The 10,819-nt window shown below is 34.4% G+C and overlaps 1 protein-coding gene across 4 annotated transcripts in view; it reads right to left on the bottom strand.

Annotated features, from left to right (window-relative positions):
• Positions 1-375: 375 nt before the first annotated feature.
• Positions 376-10,819, bottom strand: part of UBE2E3 (ubiquitin conjugating enzyme E2 E3) — a 79,199-nt gene continuing 68,755 nt past the window's right edge. For all 4 annotated transcript variants that reach the window (XM_074363986.1, XM_074363985.1, XM_010959986.3 and 1 more), the window contains exons 4-6: positions 6,511-6,643; positions 2,546-2,693; positions 376-1,013 (exon numbers count right to left, since the gene is read on the bottom strand). In XM_074363986.1, the coding sequence (XP_074220087.1) occupies positions 916-1,013; positions 2,546-2,693; positions 6,511-6,643 (379 nt within the window). In that variant the 3' untranslated portion in view covers positions 376-915. The remainder of the gene's footprint in view (positions 1,014-2,545; positions 2,694-6,510; positions 6,644-10,819) is intronic.

The raw sequence follows: 10,819 nt of genomic DNA, 5'->3' as shown, positions 1-10,819 counted from the left end.
GAAGAACTACCAGATTAAAATTATTTGACAATACTGCCCAATGGTGGGCAGAAATCACCATTTTGGAAACACAATCTTATAAGCCAGGATTTCATGTTATTTTTAGCTCAAATATATTATCAAAGTAGAGCTTTATGTGTTTTGGGGAACAATGGTTTAAAATTCAGTTTTGTATATTTAAGCTCACGTATTCTCTCACTGGGACTTAAAGGAAAAAATCTCTACACATTTATAAGATTTGAAATGTTTTCAATTTAATAATTGATTTATTTGTACTAGTCCTTAGTAGTTTTCATATTGCCATTTTTATTTCATCGACAATCATCTCAGACACACCTTCTAACAAGACTGACTTAAAATATTACGACAGGAAACTATGCCTTCAGGAGCATGTTTATTGTGTTTGAGATGATACATCAGGTGCTCTCTGAGCTACAAAGGGTAAAAGGAAATTCTCTCATTACAAACTGACAAAGGTAAAAGGTAAAACATTTTTCACAACAGCATGAACCACATACTCAGAAATAGATCCGGGTTTAATACAAATGACATAATTCCTAGTCATCTACGGCTACTTTTATAACTTCATACAGATAATGAATTAGGCTAAAATGCACTATAATATTTGGTAGACTTCAGGACCAGTATCCTTAGTACATCACAAAATACATTTTGATATCCCAAAGAAGCAAGACTTGCAAGTAGGCGTTTTAAACATAACTAATCTACAGCTACAAAGTTCTACTCTTGATAGCATTTACCTTTTTGGGGAGTCTCCCAGTCTCCAAAGGATAAAAGCAGAGAGTAGAATCAGTATAACATATACACAGAAGTCCGTATTGTAAAGGCTATAAAGATTTGCAGCACAGTGAGAAGATGCCTCTGCTCCTTCACACTGCATACAAATCATGTCAATTATGTTGCGTATCTCTTGGTCCACTGTCTGGCTATCCTGTCATGTTCTGCTCTGTTGGTCAAATACTGAGTGGCTATGCTTCCAACCAGAGGATCCGCTGGAAAAGTAGAAAGAACATTATAAGATATGATATGATGTCTTAAAGGTTCAGTTCTAATATTCTGTTGATTCTATTGAATTGAAATGCTGATTTTTTGGCAGTATTTTGATATACAATGGCTAATTTTTCAAAAGAAAAATGTTTAAAGTAACACAATCATCTATATATTTTAATATTCAAATTGGAAAAGTCCCTTTAACTAAAATATATTGTTAATAAACTCAATTTTTTAAAACATAAATGCCTTTAATATACAAAAACTATTTCTCATTCTTGGCATTTTACTGAACAATAAAAGTGTGCTAGGTGATTGTATTTCTGTCTTTCCATGGATATTAAAAAAAGTAATTTTTAAAAACTCAGATCTTATGATGCAATTCTCTTCAGAATGAAATGTTTCCTTCATTCTGTGCAATGATATGACCCAAAGCATTACCTTATCTTCATTTAAAAACTTATTTGTCATTTTGTTTTAAATAGAATTCTGAGATAGAAACTGAATTTAAGATGTGAGCTTTTATTTTCAATTTGCTTTTCAAAAAGGTAGGCCACGTACCATGTACATGGCACAATATCTGAAGTATAACAAATGACAGCCGGTAAACAGCAAAGTCCTCTTCCTTCCTGACTCTAACTACTCAGAAGTTTCTCTTCCTAGAAAACAACTGATACCTGTTTACAGTATTTCTATCCAGAGATATTATACATATTTAAAAGCATTTAGAATATTATTGTTATGCATGTATTTTTTTTCAGTGCTTTGCTTTTTAAATTAATAAATCTTAGAGAGTTTTTCCTATCTATCTAACTTGCTATACGTGTAACTGCTGGGCCTAAGATAATAGTAATGGCCTTTGGCGATTAAATATTTAGAAAAAGTACATCAACTTCTTTTAAAAAATGGCCACTTATTAAGATAACATAGGCGAAATCCCAGGCCTAAACATTACTTTTTTTCAAGTCAGCTACCCATATTAAAGATCATGTGCGGCAGTTATGCATTTCTTAAAAATGTTCCAAATTAGGCACTAACGACTTTATCTCTGAGTTTTTATAATCATAATCTCGTCCAACTCTCTTACAAGCTCTCATTTTAATATCCACTATTACTACGTCTAATAGAATGAACCATAATCCAAAAAGGCAGGGAGAACAAGAAGCCCTTCACAACTGAGTGGCTGCTTTAAGCACATGGCAGTGTGGAGGAGCAAGAGAAGCAAGCAATGGTGTCAGGGACATGGCTCCACTCCTGTCAAGAGTGGTCTGAACAACTTCATAATGAAAACAGAGTCCATCAATGACAGGGAGACAATAATTACAGAGTAGCATGCCATTAACAAACTAAAGGAAGTGATTATGAAACTTTTGGTCTATTCTAATTGAAATGGCATTGATAATTTCCTCAAAAAATCCTTTATGCTGATCTTTCTACCAACAGTATTTTGTTTTCAAATCCATATATAGGCTAACTGGAAAAAATGCACTGGTTTTTGTAGCCTCATTGTATGTGTTAATTAAAATCTGCTTACCAGGGTTGCAGTCTGTCAAAAGAGAACAAATCGACAGCAAAACCTTTGAAATAGTCAAAGCAGGACTCCAGTTGTCTTTGAGGATGTCCAGGCAGATGACTCCCTGACTGTTGATGTTGCAGTGATAGATTCTGGTACGGAAAGTAACCTAGGGGCAGTGACAAAAACAGGAAGAAAATTAAAGTTTTATTACCAACTAAAACTCCCACCAGCAAAAATGAAGTAAAACACATCATAGACCATAGCAAATCATTTCACTGAAGAGCTAATCAAACACTAGGTTTAAGTAATAACAAAATTAAACAATTTTATTTATTTCAGTTCAAAGAAATTTTCTTTTTATCCAGCACAAAGGAACTACATTGCTTTTAAACCAAAAGGAGTCATTCATCTGTTTAATCTAAATGAATGATACAGTAAACTCTATGTATGTTATGTGTGGGCATGAACATACACACCCGTTTAAAGACAGGAAGTGACAGAGAACAGAATGTTTTGGTGGTTAAAGTAAGAGAAACTAGTGAAGAATTTTTTTAAACATAAAACTAGGAAAAAATCAGCATCAACTCAGCTAATTTCTTGCCACGTGTCAGAAAATACTGGAGGATTTAGAGGAAGGTTGGTGAAATTGCCAGCCTTTCATTTCCACTACTAGCTCACTGTCTTGCTAGACTAATACAGTAAAATAAAACAATATCTTAAGCTACTGACTAAAGGAAGCTATTATATCCTTGAGACGAGAAAAAGAGAATAAATCATAGGAACAAATACTGGCAGGTTTCAAAACAATCAAACATAATTTGGGTAGTTAATTCTTAATTTGGAGTTGCAAAGAGACAGTTCCTGATCCCTTCGAACTAGCAACGTAGTGATCTCCTGAGTGGAATCTGTGAAGAGGATATTTAAACCCCTCAGAAGTGTACTTCTGATAAGGATGACTAATTACAAACAAGAAATAAACCACTGGTCTAGCAGGGGAGAAGAAAAGGACCACAGTAGTCCCCTTTAATTTATACTTTTGCTTGTGCAGTTTCAGTTACCTGAGGTCAACTGGGGTCCAAAAAATTCCAGAAATAAACAATTCATAAGTTTTAAATTGTGTGCTTTTTGAGTAGCGTGATGAAATCTTGCGGGGTCCTGCTCCACCCTGCCTGGGTTTGTCAGCATGATTCTGCCCTTGAGTGTATCTAGTAGCATCCTTACTTTTCTTAGTAGTGGCTCCAAAGCCAAGAGTAGTAATGTTGGCAATTCAGATAATGCCAAAAAGAAGCCGTAAAGTGCTCATTTCAAGTAAAATGGGGAAAGTTCTCAACTTAATAAGGGTAGGAAAAAAAAACCCTACACCGAGGCTGCTAAGATCAATGGTAAGAATGTGTCTTCTATCCATGAAATTGTGAAAAAAAGAAAAAGAAATCTGTGCCAATTTTTCTGTTCTACCTCAACCTGCAAAAGTGATGACCACAAATGCTTAGTTACGATGGAAAAACACATCAAATCTGTACAAGATATTTTGAGAGAGAGAGACCACATTCACATAACTTTTATTACAGTGCAGTTATAACTGCTCTACTTTATTATTAGTTATCATTAACTTTTTACTGTGCCTAATTTATACATTAAACTTTATAATAGCTATGTACGCATAGGAAAAAACAGCATTATATATGGTTCAGTACTATCTGTGGTTTCAGGCATCCACTGGGAGTCCTGGAATGTATTCCTGGAGGATAGAAGGCATTACTGTATATACCTCTGTAACTATTCTAATATAGTACATACTAATTACAAATACTCTTAAAACGTGGCTACTAGAATTAAGATGGGCTAAAAGTGTAAAATACATACCAGATTTCAAACACTCAATAACAAACAGAACGTAAAACATGGTGTTAATCATACTTACATTGATTACATGTTGACATGACAATATTTTTGGATATACTGGGTTAAATAAAACATATTATTAAAATTAATTTTCGTTTCTATCATTTTTAATGTAGCTACTGGAAAATTTAAAATTAAAAGTGTAGCTTGCATTGTATTTCTATCAGACAGCTCGGCTCTAAACTATGGAAATACCGTATTTTCAAATCACTGACAGCTGACTACTCAATAGATATGTGTGGCTTACAAACAATTAACATTTTAAATCCTTTCAGGTTTTAGCAATCAATGAACAGAAGAGAATTAAATTTCTATTATTCTTCAAGAAGTTCAACACCTTATCTGAACTTCAAAAATAAGGAGAACTGTAAAGGAATAATTGTACCTAAACCAAGATAACAGCAGAAGTCTTGTTTTTCACTTGTCCAACTATAAATCTGAATAATGCTTTATGATATGGTATCTTAGAGAAGAGGAATGAATCAACATTAAAGGGTTAGAAAATGAAAACATTGAGACTTTAGTAAAAAATTAACATGCTAAATTCATAAATAACCATTATATTAACCAAAACAATTACGACAACCCATATATAAAGCTATGCTAGTCAATTTCTATTTTCCATTAAAAGATGCTAAGAAAAATACGAGCTTTTTCTTTAACAAACTTTCCTTCACATACAAAAATTCATTTCATAAACATAAATCTTGCAAACTTTTTTCTAATTTTGCTACCATGTTAAAACTAATTTCCAGTATGAAAAAATCAGGCAAGTAGAAATAAGCATCACTATAAATACAATCATGAGCTGTTCTGGTAAGATTTTGTTTTCCAAAATAACAGAAAACTTAAGCACTAAATGCAAACTGAATAATTAGTGATTTACTGACAGTTACCATGTGTCATTTTGAATGTGAACATAATCTGCAGTATTATTAATGAGGGTTTTGTCCCTTTTTTTGACTGATCTAGCAAGGGATACTCTACAGACCCAAGAGCATTAAATAAGACAATGATTTAAAGATCTTAGATGCTCATGGGAACACAGCGCAGCGCACTCAAAAAACTGACAACCTTAGTTGAGAGCAAATACCTCCAGGTGATAGGGAACCTTGGTGTCTGCAATCTGAGGTACATACCACTAGGTGGAACTGTTGTTACCTCGTTAGATAGGGAGAAATGATCTGCCTTCTCTTTTTAAACAAAACAAACCCTTTATTTTTACACACACACACACACACACACAACACATGCACATGAGCACAGGCATTCAATCGTTATATATATTTTAAATAGTAGAGGGAACACAAGGAACCATGCTGAAAAGAAAAACACTTCATCAGAGTTAAAAGCTTGATTATGCACTATTCCCTGACATGTGGGAAGTCTAACTAGAGCACAATTATGCTCAGGCTTACCACTGGTGATTTCTACCTGTTGGCTTGACCATTTTATAGACTGAGAAGTCAGAAGAGAAAGCAATTCAAATAATTGTTATGTTTAAGACTTGAAAAGTCATTGCCAGTCATTACAAGGAACTTCTTCTGTTATCCACCTAATTCATATTCAGAGACAACAGGAGGCATAAGTCACCCAGCCACCCTCATTCCCATTAATGCATCATACCTACAGAGCACAAAATAAGTTTACTGAATAGTGTTAGTTCTCTCTTCTTCACTATAGTTCTCTAGTTTTTGTTCATCTATAGAGTATCAAGCATAAAATTCAAGTTATTTAACCCTTATTTCTGTAATCTGTCAAACAGATGTATTTTATTACAACAGGTTTCTTAAAATAAGGTTCATAGGATACTATCTCCTATGATAAAGCTAAAATTTATCTGCTTATTGATGTGCCAAGTGGCATACTTCCATTTACAATTAAACCCTCCGCTGATTACAAAGGTATTTGTAAAAGACAGAAATCAATTACTTTCGCAGTTTTAAAATCCTTGGTTACATGAGTTTTTGTATAATCCATGAAAAACAAATAAAAATAACTGAATTCATGCATTTAACCTCTAGAATAAACTGATTTTGGAGAAGGATAAATATTAAAGAATGCAACTTCTAGGTTCTTACCTTTGGTGGCTTAAATGGATAATCGGATGAAAATGTGATATCCAGAAAAAACACACCACCTTCATATACAGAACCTGGTGGACCAAGTATAGTCGATCTCCATTCATAAATGTTATCTCCTTTAGGCCCAGCACTATTTAAAAGAAATTAAAAGTCAATGTGTATATCTGTGAGCAATGAACGTTAACATCTTAAGCCAATTAAGTATCAAAGGTAAATTAGCAACCTAGAACAATAAGAGATAACAATAAAAGAAATAAGCCTCAACCAACCTCTGCAAGCATGTATGTGTAAAAACATACTTGGAATTATTTCTAACTATATAAAAATTGCAAGAACAAAGAACACTTGCATAACTTTATCCAGAATCTTTTTGTTAGCATTTTGCTCCATTTGCTTTATCAACTGCCTCTCCCTATCCCCCTCTCCTAAAAAAACAAAAAACAAACAAAAAATATATGTTACACATACATACACACACACACCAAACAGACATAAAATGCTTTTTTGAGCCATTTGAGAGTAAGTTGCCATAAATACTTCAGTGTACATTTTCTAAAACTCTAATACAATTGCAATATAGCTAAATTTCAGTAAACATAAATTCTATACAATACCTACAATTTGCAAAATAATGTCAACTGACCCAATAAGTGCCTTAAATTTTAAAAAAAATTTTCCTCCAGATACAGGATCCAATCTTGGGATCATCTATGTCCTGTGCCTTTAGTCTCCTTTAATATAAAGCCTTTCAGCCTTACTTTGCCTTTTATAATGTTAACATTTTTGAAGAATATAGTTCTTCTTAATATAAGCTCGTCATTTTCAACTTGTCTGTTGTTTCCTCACGATTAGTTGCAGGTAGTGCATTCCTGGAGAGAAGAGTACATAAGTGATGCTGTGTTCTTCTCAGCGTGTCACATCCACAGGTACATGTCCCTAACTGGTGATGCTTTTTTCATTATCCAAATCAAGTGCTGTCCAATTTTCCTGCTGCTTACTTAGTATCTTTTCCCTGCAACCAAGAAGCAATCTTTGGACACTTTAGGACCCATGCAAATATTCTACTCTTCATCAAAATTTCTCCCCTACATTTAACACCGACTTGTGATTCCTGGCTGAGCTAAGCTTTACTATGATGGTGATAAAATAATAATTTTCCAGCTTCAGCACTTCCTCCATATTTACCAGTTGGCCCTTGAGCCCCCTCTTCTTCTGTTTGTATGTGTATTATTGGTGAGGTCTCATAGATTGCTTTTTTTCCCCTAACAGTTTGTAATTATTATTGCATTTAATTATTTTGATGCTCAAATTATCCCAGATTTGCCTAGTGGGAACCCCTTCAAAATGACCCCTCATGACAGACCGCCATCAATTTTTGGAGCACTTTCTTACTTTCTGGCTTAACTGGGTGTTTCAGGCTCCTATCCCTGAAATCAGCCATTTTTTCAATGAGCCCGCGTTCCTATTAGTGGGAATGTTGTTCAAGGTCTGAGTGCTAGGTGCTACTAAATCCCAAGCTCATTACGTTGTGCTCAATACCATCATTTCATTTATAAAATACAAGCAATAATTCAAATAAAATCTAAACCCACCATTATTTGTTGGTAAGTATTCGTTTCAATACTCCTTAAACCCTCTTCAAATTTACCTTACAGACTTCCATTTTCCTCCAACCTTTACATCATTGATTATCTTAACTTCCTGAACTAATGCATGTATAAAGCTTTTTGTCTTTCAAAGTGACCATCAGTTTAGAAATTATCTTCATGTCTGATTTAAGTAAATGCAAACCAGCATTGATAAATGAATCATATTACAAAGGATATTCAGGTATAGTTCAAATGATTTAACTATACCTTACTGATTCTGTAAAACAAAACTGTAGACTGTAAACATTAAGTAAGCAATGCTATCAATAATCCAATGGGTGCTATGAAAAACAATTCATGCAGAAAGGGTGTGTGTGTGTGTGTGTGTGTGTATACACACACACACACACATATATATATTCATAAGACATATATATGAGTAATAAAATCTTACTATTATGGTCTATTTAGGAAAAATACACTTAAACTATTTGATGTGTTTTAAGTATATGCAGCAACTGGAACTAATTACAGTAATGGCTTATTGTTCTGTCATCATTTGAGAATCAGGTATGTTTCCTAAGGGAATTTTCACTGTAACTAAAAAATACAAAATGGAGTATCAATTTTCTTCCCCCCAAAAGTTTAACCTGATTCAAAGGCATTTCCTTTTCTAAGCTAATTTTTCCCTTGATGACTCAGGGTAATCATTATAAAACTAAATTACGGTGTAAGAAACTTTACTTATAGCTGCTTTACTAAAATGTTTCTAAACTATATATGCCTAATAATAATAATAATAATAATAACAACAACAACAACAACAACAATAAAAAAAACAGCTAAGGATTACTCTATTATAAGCCAGGCATTTTCCAAAGCTTCATAGTGAATATCTCAGTTAATTCTTCTCACAAATCTATAAAGTAGGTATTATTATTATATTCCTAATTTTAGATGAGGAAACTATAAAGTTCAGAGTTAAATAACTTTCCATATGCCCCACAGCAACAAAGTGACTGACAAAATTTGGACAGTCTGAATAAATCTCTAGTGATCTCAATGGTTTTGTTATATTTATATTTCCTCTTATAATTTCAACGCTACTATATGTAATTTAATTTTTAGTCAAATTTTGCAAATACTAACTCGGGTAGGAACCCAAAGGGAGCTGTTTTCCAAAGAAGCCAAATTTCCTCAGTGATATTTTTTGGTTCTTAGAACTATGTTATGCTCCAGATGGCTGGACAGAAGGTAAGGTGGGGATTACTATATTTTAATGAATCACAGAATTTCAGCATGAAAAGGATCTGGCTGAAGCCAAACCCGTCCTGTTACACTTGAAGAAACCAAGGCATAGAAAGGAAGTGATCCATCTTAAATCCCCTGCTGTCAGTTGGTAGAAGAGCTGGGATTCCCACACCAAATTCTTCTTAAATTTGCTTTCTTCTCACTTACACTATTTTGCCAAAACACACTAAAGATAAGGTTATTACAGTAGAATATTAAATGCGACTATCCATCCTGTCTTGGAGTAGACTCAGTAGGGATGTGTGACTCCTTTTCTGTTCTAATGACATCTAGCCTAAGGTGAGTTAGGGCTAAAATCCAGCCCTTGTGTTGGCTGCCTTGTCTGGAATATGGCCCCTATTTTCCTTCTCACAAAGGTGCCACCTGCTAGTCAAGAGATGGGGGCAGGGGTGGATGCATAACTGACTCCACCCTAATTTAAACACAACATTTTATAGGCTAGTAGTTCACCTGCCACTGAGGCTTCACAGCTGAGCACAAAATGAATGATAAATGCTGACAATCTCAAGATAGGTGCTACCCATACCTTTTCACCAGTTCTCAATCTTTCTCTTTCTCTTTCCCAAAAGGACAAGACTCCAGCAATTCCATACTCCCTCTTGGATCATCTATTTTTCCCTCTCTGGTAAACCATGCCCATAAGAATACTACAATCCCATTTCCCCAATCTTTATTAAAAAGATTCCTCTACGCCTTCCAGCTTTCATCTCAACTACCTCTTAACAGGCTTTTACTACCCACTGCTCCATTGAAACCACTCTCATCCGAGGTCACCAATGACCTCACTGCTAGATCCAATGCTCTTTTTCAATCTTCGTCTTATTTGACTGGCCTACAACATTTGACATAGTTGATCACTTCCTCCTTGATATACTTTCTCTGCTTTGTTGCTAGAATAACATACTTACTTTCCTTCTAATTTCCCTGGCCCCTCCTTCTCAATCACTATTGCTGTTCCTTATCTCTCTCACCTCTAAATATTGCCAGTTCTCCAGAGCTCAGTCCTTAAATCTCTTCTCCTTTCTACCTACATCCACTCTTTTGTTGATCTGCAGTCTTGTGGCTTTCAACAGCACCAATAACCCTTAACCACCTAATCTGTATCTCCAGCCTATATTTAAATTCTGAATTCCAGGGCTATACACTTAAATGCTCACTAAACGATCTTTTTTTGAAATCTAATATTTTGAATTCTGTAATTTTGAAAAGCACCTCAAATTTAACATGTCCCAAAGTGAGTTCCTGATATTCCAATTCTTCTTACAAGCTTCTCTGCTTCAGCTAATGGCAACCCTATGCTTTTAGTTTCTCAGGGCAAATGCCTAGACCTCATTCTTGACAACACTCTATCCTATATCCTGTGTATCAGGAAGTTCTATTGGTTTTATCTTCAAAACATACCCCAA

Source organism: Camelus bactrianus, chromosome 5, assembly GCF_048773025.1.
Source record: "Camelus bactrianus isolate YW-2024 breed Bactrian camel chromosome 5, ASM4877302v1, whole genome shotgun sequence".
In the NCBI taxonomy this organism is placed as follows: domain Eukaryota; kingdom Metazoa; phylum Chordata; class Mammalia; order Artiodactyla; family Camelidae; genus Camelus; species Camelus bactrianus.
The sequence above is the reverse complement of the archived record's forward strand: the minus strand, read 5'-3'. Positions and strand labels throughout refer to the sequence as shown.